This window comes from Leuciscus leuciscus, assembly GCF_965113295.1.
Source record: "Leuciscus leuciscus genome assembly, chromosome: 2".
In the NCBI taxonomy this organism is placed as follows: Eukaryota; Metazoa; Chordata; class Actinopteri; order Cypriniformes; family Leuciscidae; genus Leuciscus; species Leuciscus leuciscus.
The window spans coordinates 14,282,455-14,304,190 of NC_138726.1; the positions used below are offsets into that span (position 1 = coordinate 14,282,455).

A 21,736-nucleotide genomic window follows, 5' to 3' on the forward strand; every position below is an offset into this window, starting at 1 on the left:
GACACGACCCTCACAGTGCATTTTGGGTATTCTCTAACCGTTGAGCGGAACAAGTGGAACAATTTAACGGATTCACTCGCATAATTAAATGTGTTTGTCACTCACTCCTGAGACTTTGCAGTATACGTGGACGTTGACAACCAAAACTTTTCTTCAATTTGTGAATGAATTATAGATTTAGCCTATTTATATACAGAAAGTGAGCAAAGAGCTTACTCAATCATGCGAAAATTCCTTGTTATAATCAATGAATCTAGCTACACACTGCACAACGAATCTCTTATTTACATCATGCCTACGCTTTGGTGTTATAATGAGAGGATTTAAGATTGTGTAGAAAGCACCCAATGAACTTGCGTTAAACAAAAACCTTGTTCATAGTGGATTCTGACTTACCTACAGTAAACACCTCTGATTGGCCATTGCTTTCAACAGAGATGCCTGTGATTGGCTACAATCCTCAACGCTACAAAAACGTGTTGGAAATAGAAACCCTTGCACGCCACAGGCGTTTGAAAGCAGTAGCACACACGGAACATGCTTGCTTGCAGTCTGTGTTCTTCCTACTTTATTTTGTAGTAAGTAACGAATATGATTTGGGGAAATGTATTGGAGTAAAAGTATAAATTGTATTTAAGAAATGTAGTGGAGTAAAAGTGAAAGTTGAAAGTAATATAAAAACTCAAGTAAAACACAGATTCTCCCCCCCAAAAAATTAAGTACTGTAACAAAGTATTATTACTTCGTTACATTACACCACTACACTCATGGATGCGTTGTGGTCATGTCTAGGCGCAGGTCCTCCATCTGATCTGGATACGGCCCGGATCCGGCTGACTACAGTAAAACTTGGAATAGTTTTGTCAAAAGTACAGACTTCTGTACCAACTCGGTACTGAAATTTTTTAAATGTGACGCTTTGAGCGCTGTTGAGCGGAATCATAAACACCTCTGATTGGCCAATGTGTTGATGCGCTCATCGGATATGTCTGTGATTGGCTACAAATGATCAACGCACGGGAGCATTTGAGAGCACACAGAAGTGTTTGAAAGTGTTTTAAAAAACGGGAGCGGGAGCGTTTGAAAGCACAAGCAGACGTCTATCAGCAAACCGGTCCGCTGATAGATGCCTGTTTTCAAATGTGCCCGTGTGTATCTGTGTAAGCACTCGGTGATGAGCGTCATTAATGTATATTTACAACATGTATTTGAAGCGCTGATCATTGTAGCCAATCACAGACATATTCGATGAGCGCGTGAGTACAATGGGCAATCAGAGGTGTTTACGATTCCGCTCAACAGCGCTCAAAGCGTCACATTTTTTTAATTTCAGTACCGACTTGGTACCGAAGTCGGTACTTTTGACAACACTACCTTGGAATAAACAGAGAGCAAAGATGCCATTCTTCGTATGATGTAACAAGTATATCAGGTGTTATAGGAAGTGTTCCCGGTTCCAGCTGACCTAGTTTATGCAGCCTAACAATCACTTAATGTAACTGATTTGAATAATAGAAATTGATAATGTGCTATGTGTATTCCAGGTTAAAGAGATGTGTTTTTAGTCTAGATTTAAGCTGACAGAGTGTGTCTGCTTCTCGAACAATGTTAGGAAGATTGTCCCAAAGTGTAGGTGCTAAATAGGAAAAGGACCTACCTCCTGCAGTTGATTTTGATTTTCTAGGTATTATCCACTAATTTTGAGATCGCAATAGACGTGAAGGACTATAATGTGTTAAGAGCTCGCTCAAGTACTGGGGAGCTAAACTATTTAGTGCTTTGTAAGTAATTAGCTAAATTTAAAAATGTATACAATGTTTAATAGGGAGCCAGTGCAGTGTTGACAGAACGGGGCTAATATGGTCATACAGTACTTCTTGGTTCTAGAACTCAAGCTGCTGTGTTTTGGACCAGCTGTAATTTGTTTATTAAGCGTGCAGGGCAACCACCCAGTAGAGCATTACACTATAATCTAGCCTTGAGGTCATGAACGCATGGACTAACTGTTCCGCATTTGTCATTGAGAGCATATGTCGTAGTTTAGCTATATTTTTAAGATGGAAGAATGCGGTTTTAGAGATGCTAGAAATGTGGTTTTCAAATGAAAGATTGGTATCAAAGAGCATACCCAGGTTCCTAACCGACAAAAAAGAGCAGCCATCAAGGTGTTTGACAGTATTCTAGGTTTACATACGGGGATATTTTTTTTATTAAGTAATAGGAAAATACTAGTCATACATTATAATTTTTTTATATCAGCTATGCATTCCGTTAATTTTGTGAATTGGTATGTTTCGTCGGGGCGTGTAGAAATATAGAGCTGAGTTTCATCAGCATAACAGTGAATTCTAACACCATGCTTCCTAATGATATATCCTATTATAGCATGTACAGGGTGAAAAGCAACAGTCCTAGTACTGAGCCTTGATGTACTCCATACTGAACTTGCGATCGATATGACACCTGTTCATATACTGCTACAAACTGATTACGGTCAGATAAGTATGATTTAAACCATGCCAATTATTCCACTAATGCCAACATAATTTTCAAGTCAAAAGAATGTTGTGGTCGATAGTGTCAAATGCAGCACTAAGATCCAATAACACTAATAGAGAGAAACAACCAAGATCGGATGATTATTTGTAACTCTAGTAAGAGCAGTCTCAGTACTATTATATGGTCTAAATCCTGTCTAGAAATTCTCACTGATATCATTTATTTTTTCTAAAATAGAACATAGTTGTGAGGAGATACTACCTTTTTTAGTATTTTTGACAGAAAGGGTAGATTCGAGATAGGCCTGTAATTGACTAATTCTCTAGGATCAAGTTGCGTTTTTTAATAAGAGGTATAATACTAGCCATCTTAAAAGTTTTAGGTACGTATCCTAATGACAAAGATGAATTAATGAGTTTAAGAAGAGGATCTATGACCTCTGAAAGCATCTCTTTCAGTAGCTTAGTCAGTTTAGGGTCTAAAATACATATACATGTTGTTGATTTAGATGATTCAATGAGTTAAGATAATTCTTCCTCTCCTATAGCAATGAATGAATGGAATTTTTCCTCATGGACACTACAATGCACTGTCTGATGCAATACTGTTGGTGGACGGTTTTATGGTTTAATTTTTTTTTCTATTTTTTATTATCAATCTTGCAAGTAAAGAAGTTCATAAAGTCATTACTGCTGTGCCGTTTGGAAGCGTCATAAGTTGAAGCTTTATTTCTTGTTAATTTAGCCACTGTATCAAATAAATACCTAGGGTTGTGTTTGTTTTCTTCTAAGAAAGTAAAAAAAATAAGCAGATCTTGCAGTTTTTAAGGCCTTTCTGTATGCAATAATGCTTTTTTTTTCACGAAAAGTGAAAAAAAAAACTCTAGTTTTGTTTACTTCCAATTGCACTAAATTTTTGGGGCTGCATTCTTAAGGGCCGGAGTGTGCTCGTTGCACCACGGCATTGGACTATTTTATTTAATCTTATGTAAGCGCAAAGGAGCAACTGTGTCTAATGTGCTGGAGTAAATAGTTTCTGTTGCAAAATTGAGTTCTAAGCTATCTGGGATGCTGAGGAGATTGAACCGATCAGGAAGATTATTTATAAAGCAATTTTTAGTGGTAGAAGTGATAGTTCTACCATATTTATAACAGGTAGTAGGCTTTGCAGCCTTGGCCAAATTTGAGTATACACAAAACTAGATAATGACCTGAGATGTCATTGCTCTGCTGCAGAATTTCAACAGCATCAGCATTGATTCCATGTGACAATATTAGATCTAAAGTGTCCTATTTAAGGGTATAGGGGGCGATTTCAGACATAGCCTGGGCTTCAGCTAATGTGCAGCTCATTGTGCTTTCAGTACAGCTGTATGTCATACAGGATCTATGCTATGAATGCATAAAAGCATAATAAATGGCACAGTAATAACTACACAAGTGGTCTGTTTAACACCCTGTCAAGTCTTTTTATTTTTCCCACTCTAAAATAATGATATGTTCTGTATTCAACAAAGAACATAAATGTCTTTCTATTTCAGTTTTCACCTTTAGCTATTATTAGACAGGAATTAAAGACGCATATGACATATAGCAGCACAATGATCATTCTCTTTAATGGGCTGATTATATATTCTAGTGATGTGATGCACAGTAGAGCAGAAATCATACAGAAAGAATAAAACAGTTCGCAGTGTATTTACGATAGATTTTCCAACATCCTGAGAAATGTAATTTCGCTGGCATCTTGTTAACAAATAAAAAGAAAACAAACTAAAAACCAAATAAAAATCTTTAGGCCTGTTTTAATGCTGCATAGTACAATAATAAAAGCTTCAGCCATTATCAAGATATGATACCTATTCAGGTTCTCTAGTTTGTTTGTTGACACTGATTAATGTTTATTCACACCCACAGAAATGATTATATGACTCCAGAGAATTTACAGATTCTGGCTTGTGTAAGAGCTAACAGTGCAAACACATCTAACTGCAGACTGTAAGCAAAACAAACCTTGATATTCAGTCTGATTTGAAGTTCTCCTGTCGCTTTATATTGTCAGAGTCATGTAGGTAGTAGCGCAAAGCTCTGTTCTGATTGGCTGGAGGAGAAAGTGGGTGGAGCCTTTCCATTTATGAATGTGCAGGAACATTTCAGAATGTGCCTCTATATATTCTCTGTATATTTATATGGCTTCACTGTCGAAGAGTAATTAGCTGGTGGATTTCCTTATTGCAGAGTTAACGAATTAACGAAAACATTGCAATGTTTGAAGCGGATGTCATAACAAATACCAGTAGACCGGGGAGATTTTAAAACAAGCTGTTTATTCATAAATCTGTAAGATCTTTTCTTCATGCTGTGGAAATACTAACTGGAAGACAGAACACAATGAGTGTGGCGCTGAAAAGGAGCGGGGCTACAGTACAAGGTCTATAAATAATAATAAGTGCATGTGGTTCCACAAAAGTAAACCTCATTATATATCTGCAAATCTCATTTTGTTTTCTTGTGGCACCATACATTTATTTGTAGATGTAAAAAATAAATAAAAATAAATAAACTTGCATCACAATAGGTATAATTGTGATTGTCAAAACATTTGGTAACTAAACAGAATTTTACACAATTTCCACGATTTCAATTCAATTCTTGGGATTAGATTTCAATCTTGATTCAATATTGACTCTTTGGATAAATATTCTAAAGGTAGGCTACAGTAGATAGCCTACATGTACATTTTTCTCAAGAAAATATATATCTCACATAATGCTGTAAACATACAGATTGAGAGCCCTGTCAGCTGGTAAAGGTTAACAATTAAATTAAATATAATTTGGTTTTCATTATAATAACAATTATGAGACAAGTAAAAATATTATACAAATGTAATATAGTGCATATATTTAGCAAAATACTCCTCTCTATAGCTATTTTTTTCTAGTCAACTAACGTGTTGGTCATTAAATGGCTTTCCTGAGGTAAATGTAAGGTTCTGTGACATAATTGTTCACTTGCAGTTTTATTGACCTCTTTCCGTGGTTGAAAAACACTGATTGATCGATATTATGTATGAGTCATATATACCTTTCGGTAAGTTGTATTGTATCTTTAAATAAAAAGTAACAGATGATCGGTTTACTTGAACTGAGGCGCTACAGCGATCGGTCACGTCACATTTACAAGTGCCAAAACGGTATTTATTGTCAGAATTTTTTAATAAAATGGACAGAACCTGAGAGCTGAGAATTTTTTTCATATCAAAAGTAACCTGCTCTGTCTAGTCTGTCGGTGTCAGTGTCCTCTTTGCTCCGTGATTTTTCTCTGCGTGAGAAAATGGATGTGTGGCGTGAGAGCGTGTGAAAAGTGTAAATTGCGTGAGTCTCACGCTGAATGCGTAGAGTTGACAGCCCTGCTTTTAGAAGGGGGATAAATCGTCGGCAGCGTTCCTCCTTCCGCCACGCTTCTTCTCCATGTGAGGATTCATTACATTAGACTAGAGTGCGCACTGCGCCGCATGCACACGTGTTTTGTGCAGCATATATGCAGTGTTTGTTTAAGCGGTTGATGGAAAATAAGCTAATGCGCGTTCTATAAATATAAATTCTGATCTATTATTTTTCACGGTATTTTGAAGTGCCAGCGATAACAATATCGTGCATATTCATTACCGCGATTTATCGCATTATTGAATACCGGCACATATGTCTAACTGTAACTAACATTAACAATGAAAAATACATTTGTTACAGTGTTTATTAATCTTTGTTAACGTCAGTTAATACAAATACGACTGTTCATGCTAGCTCAACAATATTAATATTAACTGAGTTTAATAATGTATTGGTACATGTTAAAGTTAACATTAAACTGCAACATATGGGGTTGCAGTTTTTGTGATGTACCAGGTTATGACTATCTTTTGCTTATTATAAATTTTTCTGTTTTAATTTTTTGGGGGTTTTTGTTTGGAATTTTGATATGTTCTATTTTACCATGTGTGTATTTTGCTCTACTTGTGAAGCACTTTGGTCAACATTCGTGTTGTCTAAAGGTGCTATATAAATAAACTTTTGACCTTGACCTGAAATAATATCAAGTCTGCTCAAATTTACAAGATTAATAAATGCTTTAGAAGTTTTTTCATTGTTCGTTCATGTTCTTCTAATGCGTTACTGTTAACAAATGGAACCTGTTGTAAATTGTGACCAAAAACATTAATGAAACTATGATTTGAGCTGTATGAATTTCGTTATTATTCATTTTTACCTTGTCTCTGAAAGGACATTTTTCTTTCAAATATAGCTCACTTCTAGGGACCGTTTTATCCACAAAATAAACACACTCACACACACACAGACGGGAGAGAACGTCCTTGAGGATTAAAGATAAAATGAAGAGTGGAATAACGATAGAAAAGATTAAAGAAGAAAAGAACACAGCACTCCAGGTCACTCGTGGGACATTTTTAATGTATTTCCAAGCGAGATTTTACATTCTGCACTCGCGCCTCTGTTTGCTGGTATTAAAATCTCATTCTGCCTGACGGAGGCTCATATGAAGTAATCCACGTTCATAACCTGCAGAATAACTCCTGATTCACTCTCTGCGGATGCTAATTAAAGGCGGAATTACGAGGCAGGTGCTCGCAGCGTGTCCGTCCCGCTCTGAATCACTGCAGAGGACGGAGGGATGTCGTCATGTAATGATTCTCTGATTCAGGGTCTAAGATCACGTTATCCATTTCTACATCCAATGTACATCTTGTTTGGAATTGCATACTAACACGCTTATCTTATTATTAGTGCAATATATAGCACATGTTTTGTGAATAATTTGCACATTTTGGTAACACTTTATTTTACAGTGTCTTTGTTACACGTTATATGTACTTACTGTAGTAATAACCATAAATTGTGCATAATTACATGAAACTAAGCCAAAACCAAACCCTAACCCTGGATTATATAGTAAGTACATGTTGTTATTGCAATTAAAAATTTGCATTAACTAAGAGTAATAACTGCTGTATAATATTGTTCATTGTTAGTTTATGTTAACTAATGTAGTTAACTAATGTTAACAAATGAAACCTTATTGTAAAGTGTTACCCATCAATGTGACTTGACTTTAAATATGCAACATAATAAGGTCATGTGACAGCACTGCACTGTAGTAAACTGCTGTTTGAAATCTTTCTCACTGCATAATGCATACTGTTTCACAGACTACATTGTCGTGTGTGTGTGCGTGTGTGTGCAGGATGAACCCACCACAGGTATGGACCCCAAGGCCCGCCGTTTTTTGTGGGACTGTATCCTCAGTGTGATCAAGGAGGGGAGATCTGTAATTCTCACCTCACACAGGTAACTAGCGTACACCTTTACTCAGCTGTCTAAATGGGCTGTTCCATTAGACATCTGTTGGTTTTAAATGCAGCAACTATAACATGAAATCTTTCTGCATTTTTATAGTTTGAAAAACGTTATATTTGTAGCATTTTTTTTACAAATGAGGATGTCCCCAAAAGTTTTTTTTTTTTTTGCACGAACCCCATGTGGTAGATACATGTACTCTTGAAAGTTAAAAATGTGTCTAGTGTCTCCTGAAGTTATGACCGATAAAATGTCATTGTATTTTTTTAAACTAATGTCTCATAACCCCCTCACACAAGTGCCCGTCAATGCAGGCGTCTGTTTTATTACACAACTTCCAGCCGATCAGAATCAAGTATTCAGATAAACCATGGAATAAGAAATAATATAATAGCTTCAATAAAGCAACTCAGTGTTCCTTTGTTCCAAGTTCTAAAGTGACATTTTCGAATTAGTTACGGAGTCTTGGGGCCCTATCTTGCACCCAGCGCAATTGACTTTGTACACCGACGCATGTATCATTCCTATTTTGCACCCGCGCACAGCGGACTTTTCCCTCCACAGAAGCACGTCGGTTAACTAAGAAATACACTTGCGCTCCCGGGGGCGGTTCAGCGCAAAGAGGAGGCGTGTTCCGGCGCAAACGTTCCCTCATGCTATTTTACAGGTTTAGAAAACAATTCCGCCACTAACCGAAAAAAACTAGTTTGAAGTCAGTGGCGCGTTGTGCATGTTATTCATATGCTATTTTAAGGGTGCATGCTTGGTCATAATCAATGTAGTGTGTGCACAACGCGCATACACTTTGATTCTCTCATCTACACAGAAGCAGCAGTTTTCATTTTTGCAAATCATACATTATTACGATAGATAGATAGATAGATAGATAGATAGAAAGATAGATAGATAGATAGATAGATAGACAGACAGACAGACAGACAGACAGACAGACAGACAGACAGACAGACAGACAGACAGACAGACAGATAGATAGATAGATAGATAGATAGATAGATAGATAGATAGATAGATAGATAGATAGATAGATAGATACTGTAGATAGATACTGTAGATAGATAGATAGTTTATTATAAAAGCATACATCTAGCTTACACATTTACCCAAATTATCATACGCCTGTTTAACCAAAGTTAATTTGGGTGTGTTTCTCCATCCCCAATGTCACTTCTCTGTGTTTTACGGCCGTGACGAGAGCGTTGCTCTCCTCGGCTGTGAACCGCTGCTGGCGCGCGCCTGGCAAATCCGCCGTTACAATAGGAATCCGCTTTAGAACAAGCGCGCCTGCTCTTAAAGGGAATGTGAGATGTCGCTCTGATTGGTTTATTTCACGTTACGCCCAAACCACACCTATGAATAATGAAGCTACTTCAGACCAACCCATTTTAGATTTGCGTCGGGCGCAAGAGTAATTTATCCCGCCGGTATAATAGCAACAGCGCCCAAGACCCGCCCACAAAGTTACTTGCGTTTCAGATCGTTAAAATAGGGCCCTTGGGCTCAACTGTTAAACTGTCAACTGGAGATTTGAATCTGTAGCAAAAGGAAGTAGCTCCACACACAAGAGGGGTTTTTAATACACCCCGTTGTTTCTTATTTATTTACACACTTGACAGTGCCGTCAAACTGTTGTATAAACGCAATATCACTCTTGTAGTCGTGAGATATGGCTCTATATCAGCACGGCTGTGATTACCTACGGCTGAGTCATATCGCACTCCTACTTGTGTCATATTGATTATATAAAAAGAGTTTACTACTACCAACGGTTTGCTATGGGATAACAAAACACTGTATATTTTCATTATTATGTAATGTAATATTAATTCTCTTTTTTAAATATGTCAAATCTCTTACCTAGTTATTTGGATATTACATAAAATCTCAATTTAGTTCTCAGTTTAGCCAACATGAATTAAAAAAAGATAAATCATATAATCAAATGTTATTGTAAATTACATATACATATTAATACATACATGTAAATCGCACACAATATTATATAACACAAAACTAATTAAAATCCTCTTCTGTGCATTTCACCTCCGCTCTAGCTTGTTCCTGGTCTAACTTTTTAATAAACATTACTTTGAGCATATTTCATAAAGTTCAGATCTTCATGTCAAATGTACAGAGCATGTATGACTTCCGTCTCATATGTGAACCTTTATTATGTCAGTTACTGAATCTTTCGCTAATTGATGCAATGTGTCGCTCCCTGGCAATATGACAGTTTAGAGATTGAGCTAATGTACGTTTGTCCCACGATTTGGCAGCAAATCAGTTTGTTTTTCTGACTCGGTCTCATTGGCTGGTTGTGCAGGTGAAAGGCTTTCATGTGCTTCATAATGAGTCTCATTTGAATCTGGTTGGAAGCAGATCCTGAGCTCTGGGGTTTCTGATGCTTTGATGGTGTTTCTCCAGAGATTCATGCTGAGGAACGGCCAGATTTAGATGAAAACAGTCAGTGGAAACCTTTCCTAATGCTGCCATGTGTTCAAATATGTGTGTGTCTGTCTGCTTTCAGTATGGAGGAGTGTGAAGCGCTCTGCACGCGTATGGCCATCATGGTGAACGGACAGTTCAAATGCCTGGGCAGCATCCAGCACCTTAAGAGCAGGTGAGGGGGATGGTGTGTGTGTCTGTGTGTGGTCCTGGTATTCCCTACGTTATGGGGACCAAATGTCCCCACAAGAATAGTAATACTAATACAAGTAAATGTTGACCTTGTGGGCAAATTTTTTTGGTCTTCCATGAGAAGACAGCTTATGAATCATACAGAATTATGTTTTTTGAAAATCTAAAATAAAGTTTTTTGTGATAGGTTTATGGGTATGCGGTAATGTAGGGGGATAGAATATACAGTATACAAAATCATTATGCCTATGGAATGTTCCCATAAAACATGGAAACCCAATGTGTGTGTGTGCGCGTGCCTGTGCATTTGAATTGAATTGACAAACTTTGAATTGCACTTAAAACATAGTTTTAAATAATTAGTTTAATATTTAGGTTAATAAAAAGAAAAGAAAAATAATTTAAGGTAAATACATCTGGACTTAAAAAATGTGTGATGTGTGTGTGTGTGTGTGTGTGTGTGTGTGTGTGTGTGTGTGTGTGTGTGTGTGTGTGTGTGTGTGTGTGTGTGTGTGTGTGTGTGTGTGTGTGTGTGTGTGTGTGTGTGTGTGTGTGTGTGTGTGTGTGTGTGTGTGTGAGAAAGAGAGAGAGGGGGGGGGGGGGGGAGTTTTTAATTTTAAGAATTGAATTAAAATATGTAAATTAAATGTTCCTCTGCATTTACTGTGAATGGTAAATTAATGTTAAATATTAATTACTTTTGTTAAGGGCTGTGTCAGTCAGCGTGATAACTGGCCCACTGCAGTAAGCAAAAACACATTTTGTGCACGTGAATGTTGCTTTACGTTGATTTCAGGACACAAGTGAAGTTCAAAGCTTTGTTTACAAAAGAAATGTTAGGTTAGCAGCCAAATGTTACGTCTCAACCAATGAAACATTTGTGGAAAAACGCAAAACAGATTACCAAACCGACATGGCTTAGTATTCTGTTTTGCGATATTCCACAAACTAACAATAACCTATTCTGTTCCTCTGGACATGTTCCTCTTGTTTCTTTTCCCAAATCCTAAATCATGTCTCCTTTTGGATGGGATTATTAACATTACTTTCTTTCGTTTACTTTTAATCCCTGTATTTGCATCCTTTTCAATGGCAAAAGAGAAAAACACTGTATCTCGTTAGTTTCGATCATTATCTCACGTCAAATTACATTTTTACACAGTAAAAAGTCTTCTCAAAACGCAGAGCAGGATATGACGAAACATTTATCTTTGTGGGGAAATATAATTAAACTTGGCTTGCTTCCAAAATTTCATGTTACTTCTATTTATTTCCATGTTCAAGGACTTTGCCTATTGTTCTTTTTTAATGCACTTTTATGCATAACCGTCAGTGGTTGGCCCTTTACCACAGCGGTGGTAAAACATTTTTTTTTTTTTAAAACCACCTTCACTGTCATTTTGTTGCATTTTTCCAAAACAAAAATTTCTGAAAGTATCAGTTTCAACGCAATACCATTTCTAACTGTCAAAACAGTTTCATGACAATTTGTCCCATTTTATGAAATTTATCATGAATTGTGTAATCAAACATTAGAGAAATAAGGCTAGTAGGCTACCAACTAACATGATTGATGTTTCAGCATTTTATAATTTAATATGCTTTTACTTTAATTAAAAGTTTGAGGCTGTTTTGTGTCATGTAATGTATTTGGGGGGCCCTACACCCTACACAAAGGGGGCCTTACGCTGGAAAGGTTTGAGAACCACTGAAATAAATGCAGCCTTGGTAAACAGAAGAGACTTCTTTCAAAAACATTGCAAATCTTACTGACCACAAACATTTGAATGGCAGAGTATGCAGCACAAACTGTCCTGATTATATTAATATTCATAATACATTTTCATACTTAAATTAAATTAATCATTCAATAGTTAAAATACCAACATAATTCAGGCCTTACATTTATTATGTGTCTGAATTTAGCTGTTCTCTCGCTCTCTTTGTTGTAATTAATGATTGTGGAGGTGTGGGCATTAATGAGTGAAAAGGCAATTAAGAGCTGCTCCCTTGATCGACCTCCTCCCTCTCTCTCCTTTATCTTTTCTTTCCGTGCCATCTAATGGAGCAAAGCAGTGGGACAAGATCTACACCTCTCCATCAGCCAACGATTCTCACTCCGTCTGCAGCCATCCTTTATTTAGTCCTTCCCCTGTTCTGTCGCTTCCCTTTTCTTCATCGTGTTCTTCCTCCTGTGGCGTGTTTCTGCTGCCATCTGTAGGACGCCGTCACTCACGCTGCGTTCGCGGGTCACAGTGTTCACTTCTCTCTACACACTCAGCAGGAAACACACTTCACGTCATGTTGTCAAACACAGACAACGCTTGAGTTGCACACATTGAAGGTTTTCAGTGCATGATGTGCTTTAGTAAATAAATATAACTGGATGAGTTTGACATGAACAGCATTTAGGAATACATTTCTCTGAATATATTATTGCGAAGGGCGATAATATCATGATATTTGGTATTTTGATATTATGCATTGGCTGATATTTTTTAATCAAAGTTAAAATTATTAGGGGCCAAGCACAGAATGTGCGTAGGCACCTATTTTATCTGTTGGCGTACCAAAAATAATTCTTCTTTTTCTTCCACTCTGGGAGTCTATGGCAGCCCATAGAACCGCTTGCGGGAAAGTTGTGCAATTTGGCACACTGATAGAGGACAGAACAGTCACCATAGCAAATTTGGAGTCTCCAACTCATTCCCTCTAGCGCCACCAGCTGTCCAAATTTGCACTCATGTTTATGCTAATAACTTTTGAACCACAAGGGCTAGAAACAAAATTCCATTTCATCTGATTCCCTAGCTCAAGACGATTCGATTGCACCCTATGACGTCATTTTCCGTCATGGAAAGTTTTCCGCCATTTAGAATTTTCCGAAAAACCTACTTTTTCGAACTCCTCCTAGGCCGTTGCTCCGATTTTCACGAAAATTTAACCAGATCATCTACAGACCATGCCGACAAAAAGTTATGGAATTCGTGTTGATTCATCAAACCGTTCTCGAATACAGCGCAAACAAATTTTACGTAGCGCTTGCGAAAACAGACACAAGCCTGTATCTCCGCAACGCTTTATCGTATTCAGACCAAACTTGGTACATGTCATCACAAGCATGACCTGAGGCTACATGGTGCGTTTCGGCGCAGTGCCACCTACTGGTCCAGAGATATGAAAAATGGCTGTTTCTACTTATAACTTCTGAATGGTTTGTCCAAAAATCATAAAAGTGGTCTCCTTAGATTCAGGGCGTCATGCTGAGTCGACTGATATCCAATCTTCCCAGATCAGTCATTTTGGCTGTCGGCCATTTTGAATTATGTGCTAAAATGCTGTATTTTATTAACGCATGAACGGATTGTTACGAAACTCAGTATGGGTCATCAGCACGATGTCCTGAAGGAGCCTGAGAAGTTTCGAAACAGCGCCATCTAGTGGGGAATTTTTTTTCCCAAATGCTTATAACTTTGGGTGTGGTCGACTTATTTTCACAAGAGTCATATCTTTAGACTCCTGAATCGTTGCCGAGTCCAACGATACCAAACATGCTAGGTTTCGCCTTACGGTTTGTGTAGCGTTGTGATTTAGTGCTTAAAAAACATTTGGCTATATCTTCGAAACCGCTTGTCCGATCAAGACGAAACCAACGTCAGAAGTTTGAAAACATAGGTCGATAGCTATACGCCAATGCCCAAATGCGAAAATATTGATAGTAAGGGGTAGTAAAATCCAATCAAAGTCATGTGTCAGTAATTTTTTACGTGTTTTTTCATATAAATGTCTATAACTCCGAAGCAAATTGAGATATTTTCACCAAAATTGACACATATGTATGGGCTCACTCTGAGGACACGTAAAAAAAATTGTGGGACTGAGCCTCTTGGTGGCGCTATAATAGATCAAAACATGAAATTCCCATTGACTTCAATACAGTTTTGTGAAATAAAATGCTATACTTAACTAATGCATTGGTGTAATATTGCGAAACTCAGAATGTGCCATCAGCACCAGGGTCTGAAGGTACCCAAAATATGTTTGAGACAGCGCCACCTAGTGGTCAAAAGTTATAACAAAATTTCCAAAAAGGCTAATAACTTTTGAATAAATCTAGCTATTGAAATGCCACTGGTCTTAATATATTCCTTGGGTCAAGCCGAGAACATAGATACCAAGTTTACCTTATTTGGCCGAACTTCCTGTCCGCCATCTTGATTTTCATTCAAAACCTACTTTTTCGAACTCCTCCTAGACCGTTTGTCCGATTTTCACCAAAATCGAATCGTATCATCTCCAGACCGTGGCGACTAAAATTTATGGATTTCGTGTCGATAGACGAAACCGTTTTCGTATACCGCAGCAGCAAAGTTGAGGCATGATGCCAAAAGCACTATTCAGGCTTTATCTATGCAATGCCTTGACATATTGACACCAAACTTTGTATGTGTCATTGTCACTTCACTCTGACCACATCACATCAGTTTTGTAACTGCGCCACCTATTGGTCGAAAGTGACAATCCATTAAATCATATTCTGAATTACTTTTTATATGATTTTTCAGCCATTTCGCCTAAAATGCTCTTTAAATGTCTTTAATTGCTCCTTGCTGCAGTTGGTCTGACACCTTCAGCCATGTTGGCATATCCTGTCATCTGCTTGCGCTTGGCCCCGATAATTGCTGCTTGCAGCTATATTTATTATTATTATAAAAAAAAATTGGTAAGGTCTTTATAACAAGTATACAGTTATAAATGACTTACAAATCATTAAAAATGTATTAGTTTATAGTTAATTCAAAGTTAATGTTTTCTCTACATTAATACATCAATAGGCTATATACAAATAGTGAGTTCTTTATTATTTGTCACTGTAATTAACACAATTAATATTGTTTAATTAGCTCATAGAAAATGAAATGTTAATTGGTTATTATGAGTAAATAGTTCTCACTTGAAAATGGGAAAAAGTCATTAAGTCTTTTAAACCAACCTTTATTAGACATTAATTGAATTCATATTCAGTGTTCCTTAAAATGTTTACAAATACAATAAACACACACATTATATGTTGCCATATGTTGTGCAACATATGACTCTCCACAGGCGTAATGGTTTTTATACTAACAATGTATAGACTACAATATATTAACTTCTAATTAATCATAAACTTACAACTTACACTTACATTTACAATAAGGTCCCATTAGTAAACGTTAGTTAATTAACTCATTAACTAACAATGGACAATACATTTGTTACAGTGTTTGTTAATCTTTGTTAACATTAGTTAATAAAAAAAAAGCAACTGCTACTGTACATTTATAGTTTATGTTAGGTTCATTAAATAATATTAACAAACTCAACTTTTGGTTTTAATGATGTGTTAGTAAATGTTGTATAGGTTGTAATGTAAAATGGTTGTAAGGCCAACAACAGTTTCCGATAAGCAGGTGAAGGAGTACTGCGTGTTCTTTCTTTTCAGCGTGGCAAAGTAGTTTAATTCCAATTTACTTCTATCTGACTCCATTTTATCGCAACCTTAGTTATTGGTAATTGGTAATTTAGATGATAATTTATCTAGACACTTCATTATTCTATTTAACTTTGTTGAAATTACACTTTTTCATTTGGAAACCAATGTCGCTTCTCGCGCCGGCCATTTACCACAGATCCCGCGATCACAAATTCACCAGTCTTGGTCAGTGGGCAGGGGTAATTGACTGTATTATTTAGAGAAGCGCACTCATGCTTGCTCTCTCTAAAAGTATTTTGTTTAGTTCCCATAGACCTGTATACACTTGAATGACACTTGAAGTAACACTCTCTCTAGTCAGAGGTCATGGCCACTACTACAGATGTAAGCTGACCAACATTTCTTTCTCTGATTTTAGCTTTGGTTTGGTCATGCCATGGTTTCACTTAGTTGGTTGTACACTTAGTTAGAGTAATATTACAATAAACAGAGTTAAGGCTCACCCTATTTAGGTTGGTCGAGCAACATTCTGTTAGATCCTGTACATCCTTTATTTGACTTTATAGTCTAAGTACACTTGAACCAGTGGCGAAACCAGTGTCTGAAGGACACTCCGCATTATGGACGAATCTGCCGACAAATCACCTTGAGCCTCTTGCAACATTTCTTTAAATACGTCAAGACCAAGACAAAACATCCAAGTGAGACGTGAACTTACAATAGGAATTTCCATTAATTGCTGGGTAGTTTACACATTTTGGGGACAAAAGGTAATTTGCATGAAAACCTTGGTGGAGAATCCACCCTCCTCTGTAAGCAAGATATCTCTAAACTTTTAGAATCTCTTACTTTTTGCTTTACTTCTGTGGGGATGAGACCATTGTACCAGTCGCACTGAGATATAGATTTGTGGGTGAATTTCAGGTGATCTCAGCATGTGGAGAGAAGAGATAGGGGAAGAGGAGGCGAAGGGAAGGAAAGTAGATGTAGTAGAATGTAAGACAATACCGATGTGATTGACACAATGTGATTGTGTCTTGGATGGGGATGCTAATTTTGCAAGAGAGAGTTCAAATGTTAATTTCCATTGTTTTCTCTGAGAGTAGTCCTCTCTTGGTCACAGACAGTTCGGCATCAGTCTTAAAACATCAACCATAAAAAAATCATATCGCTCGACCACTAGAATATTTGCTACGTGTATTTTCCTAAAGCAATCCGTGTTGTTGTGTCAGTGCTGCTGTTTAAGTGCTGATCTTTATTGTCTCCACTCTTCACATGATTGATACAGCAAAGTGAGGGCAACTTTGTCTTTGTCTCCACTGACATTTTAATGTTGATTCCTCTTTATAGTGAGTGTGCTGTAGGTGTTGTAAGTGGATGAGTTATGCTCGTCTTGCTCTTCCCACCATCATTAAAACAAAAACAAATACAGGGAAAGTTTGAAGATGAGATGACAGAGCTGATTTCGAGAATGTTTCATTTTATATTATATTAAAAAAGAAATACAAACTTGTTTTGTTAGCAAGTAAAAATCGTATCTATTAGTTTGTCGAAAAAGTGACTGTTATTCTACTACACTTACAGGTATAGTGTAAAGTTCAAAATTTGGTGTCGGTAATATATTTTTGTAAAGTCTCTTGTTCTCGCCAAGGCTCCATTTGTGAGATCAAAAATGCAGTAAAAACAGTAACGCTAAACAGTAACAGCAAAATGAAATAAAAGTCCATGATTTAATTGCAGCAGTCTTCTCTTTATTTATAATTTTATTTATTTATAATTAAACACAGGGTTTATATACAGATCAAACTAATCAACATAATGAGACACAGCTGACATAACTAACCAATGGTTACAATGAGTTACCAAGGAGACTAGCCAGAAGCAGGAAGGAACCAAAGAAAACTGAGCAAAACTCATAGTAAAACTCAAACAGAAAAAAAAATAACATAACCCTGAATAGATTTTAAAATGTAATTTATCCCTGTGATGTAAAGCTGAATTTTCAGCATCATTACTTCAGTCTTCATGATCCTTCAGAAATAATTCTAATATGCTGATTTGCTGCTCAAGAAACATTCCTTTATTATCAATGTTGAAAACAGTGCTGCTTCATATTTTTGTGGAAATCATGATTTTGTTCAGGATTATTTGATGAATAGAAGGTTTAAAACAACAGAATTTATTTGAAACCGGATATTATAAATGTCTTTTGTAACATTATAAATGTCTTTACTGTCACTTTTTATCAATTTAATGTGTCTTTGCTTAAAGGTGAACTAAGTAACTTTTTTTACCTTAACTGAACAGCTTCGGAGTCATTGGAATGGTTATATTACTTATTTCGGGTTGAATGGTGGTCGTTTCGCACCCCCCTGGTGCCCGTGAGTGGAAAATACGCACTTGCAACTTTGAGCCGGCGGGCCGCCGGCCGCCGCGTCAGGAAGTCTCGCGTGATATCAGGTCTCGCGATGTAAACAATTGCTTTACGGCCAAAAGAAATCTGCTAAAATGCTGTCATTATTGCGCTCCCTCACGCTGTCCGAACCCGAATGAAGAAGACGTTTTAAAGAATGTCCCATCTGCTTTGATGTCGTTGATCTATAGCCTCTGGTGTCTGAGAATCAACAACGAGTTTTTACAACAGTGTTGTCAAATATCTATTCCGAAGCTGTGGGGGGAGCTCTAGAGAGAAACCTGCGAGCAAAAAGCGAGAATACAGCGAAGAAGTCCCGAAGCTACTTTAATTGTTTTTAATTTAAGTGCTGCTTTAAATAAGAATATTAATTTCTGTCAAATCTTACTGTCCCCAGACCTTTGAACGGTTGTGTAAATATAGTTTTAAGATAAGATTTTTAGAGCTGATTTTGAGAATATTTTGATTAAAAAAAAAAAGTGTCCAAAAAAGTTAATTTTATTACCAAAACACATATCAAAAATACCATCGAACATTTAATCAAAATTCACTTGAATGTTGATCAAGGCAGAGACAGTAATGAATTATATATTTATTCATCAATACTGGTAGATATTTTAAACATTGTTTTAAGAAATTTTATTTCAAGATTTCATACATTTCATATCAATATTTCATATATTTAGAAAGAGCCCATAATTGAAGAATAACTATATATTACATTAATTAGATTTTTTTTTAAACTTTATTTATAATTTAGTAATGCAGATTGTCATACTCGTATGCAAACCTTGGAGTAACTCAAATTAGAGTAAACACAAATTAGAGTAAATGTCAAATTAGTGTAATTATTACGCTAACTCAAATTAGCGTAATATACAATATGTATTCGTCCTAAAAAGGTATTTCCCTATGTGATGTTGTGTAGTACTGATGTGCGCAATGACTGATGGCTAAATGTCTTCTTTTGGAGTGATACATGATGTTCACTTCCCGTAATCGGCCAAATGAGCATTAAGGAATCTCACTAAAAATGGCCAAAAACTTCTCTTCACATACAGATGAAACACTCCCATGTAGCACAAACACACACATACACACACCGGCCATTATCATAGTGTGCTTTTATTTTATTATTTTGAGAGCGAGTGGTTACTCCGATAAAATAATATTGATGCTGAGTGTGTTCATAAACGCAAACCCTAGAGTAAACCCACACACACAAACACACCTCTACACCTTCATCAGCTCCAAAACAAACACAATTAAACAGCTGTCCAATAAAAGAACCTGTAAGCCTGTCAGTCACCAATCAAATCGCTCCATTACTAGAGTCACCGTGTTTAGTGAGTGAGTTTTTCATACAATTCACACAGTCTGTCTGTGTGTGTATTGATCTCCCACATTTGTGTGTCTGTTCTTTAACAAGAAGGATGAAAGCACTAGAGTGCTTCTAATGTACGTCAGTGATGTTAAGAGCGGAGGAAGTTTTTATAAGGCAGCGACAATTTGCAACAATCTACTGCTGCACACTTTACACAGACTATAAATCTGCATCTACTTTTCAGATTCACTGTTTTGAAGGATGAAAATGTTGACGCTGTTTCTCTCTGCTGCGTTAGAGGAGCATGTGTAACGCGTGCAAACCCATATGACTATTTCTTTTATGCAATGGAAAAGGAGGGATGTTGAAAAAAGATGCCATTTTTTAAGTAAATGTGAACTAAAGAAGTACAACTTCTGTAGAACTACTGTAGTTTGTTATATTCTTAAATTATTCTCAAATTATGCTGTCTACATGTCTTCTGAAGCCATACATGGAAGTCAGTTTAGGCCACAAAATAAAAAAAGAGTAATTGCGACTATTTCTCACAATTATGAATTAGCATTTTGTAATTCAGAATTTTTTTCTCAGAGTTGAAACTTCTTATCTCAAAATTCGTTTTATTTCTCGTAATTATTTTTGCGAGATGTTCACTGATTTTTTCGCAAAATTGTGAGTTTATTACAATTATTTATTTCTCACAATATTGAGCCATCAGCTTGCAATTCTGACGATATCTCACAATTCTGAGGGTTTTTTTTGTTTTAAAGGCAAAAAAAAAAAAAAAAAAAAAACTTTGACTTTACAGGGACTTTAAAGGAAGCCTAGTTTTATGGATCAACTCGCAGTTCGGAGAACAAAAGTCATAATTGCAAGATGGTAACTTAGAATTTTGTGAATAAATGTCATAATTGCTAGATGGTAACTTAGAATTTTGTGAATAAATGTCATAATTGCTAGATGGTAACTTAGAATTTCGAGAATAAAAGTCATAATTGTGAGATATGAGATATCATATATTCTTAAATGAGAAGTAAATTCAGAGTTATGTGTAAAAAACTCACAATTCTTTGAAGAAAAAGTCTGAATTGTGAGATGTCTACGTTTGTTTGCAGAGTTCAGCGCTGAACACATTGCATCCATACAGAAAGTAAAAGTATAAAAAAATAGTCCTGCTTTATCAGACCTTGTGCAGGCACATCCCAGGAACTTTTTTCTTTGAAGTTTGTGGCAATTTTGTTGAACCTGCATGAAATGATTTGTGATGGATACTATGTTATTTGATTCCATGTTGTGAATAAAGTTAATGCTTTGACTCCATGCTCATGTGTGTTGCAGGTTCGGGGAAGGTTACACACTGATCGTTCGTGTGTGTGCCGATCAGGCCGACATGTGCGTGGTGGAGTCATTTGTGCGGGACACGTTTCCTGGCAGCACTTTGAAAGAGAAACATCACAACACACTGCAGTACCAGATACCGCAGGGAGAGGGAACCCTCGCGCACATCTTCAGCCAGCTCAACAAACACCAGCAGATGCTGGGGGTGGAGGATTACTCTGTGTCACAGACCACACTGGACCAGGTAAAACACACACCTGACATATGAGGATTAGATCTCTGATTTAAACATAAAAACACACAAAAAAGAAAACACAGGCATGCACGTGTCATTCAACATTCTCCTCTAATAATATAAAGTAGCTGCAAAGTCCTATCATAATGATTCTGCTTTAGATTCAGACTCCCTTTGTGAAAAACGAGTAGACTTTAGTAGTACTTATTACAGAAAGAATAAGTGTGAACTGAATGTTATGTTTTCACACTGTAATGTTAATTGCAAATAAATGAAAATATATTATAATGTGAATTTGTTTTAAATGCAGTTAAACAAACTTAAGTAGGACTTAAGTACATCTTTATATGTAATGCCATAATTACTTCTATTGGCTTTGAAATTTGGTTAAAGTCTACTCTGAATGTACTGACAAGCATTTA

The 21,736-nt window shown here is 36.6% G+C and overlaps 1 protein-coding gene across 2 annotated transcripts in view; it reads left to right on the forward strand.

Moving 5' to 3' along the window:
* LOC309484733 (phospholipid-transporting ATPase ABCA1) overlaps positions 1–21,736 on the forward strand; it is a 320,137-nt gene that overhangs the window by 293,309 nt on the left and 5,092 nt on the right. For both annotated transcript variants that reach the window (XM_082151085.1, XM_082151084.1), the window contains exons 47-49: positions 7,761–7,864; positions 10,419–10,511; positions 21,080–21,323. In XM_082151085.1, the coding sequence (XP_082007211.1) occupies positions 7,761–7,864; positions 10,419–10,511; positions 21,080–21,323 (441 nt within the window). The remainder of the gene's footprint in view (positions 1–7,760; positions 7,865–10,418; positions 10,512–21,079; positions 21,324–21,736) is intronic.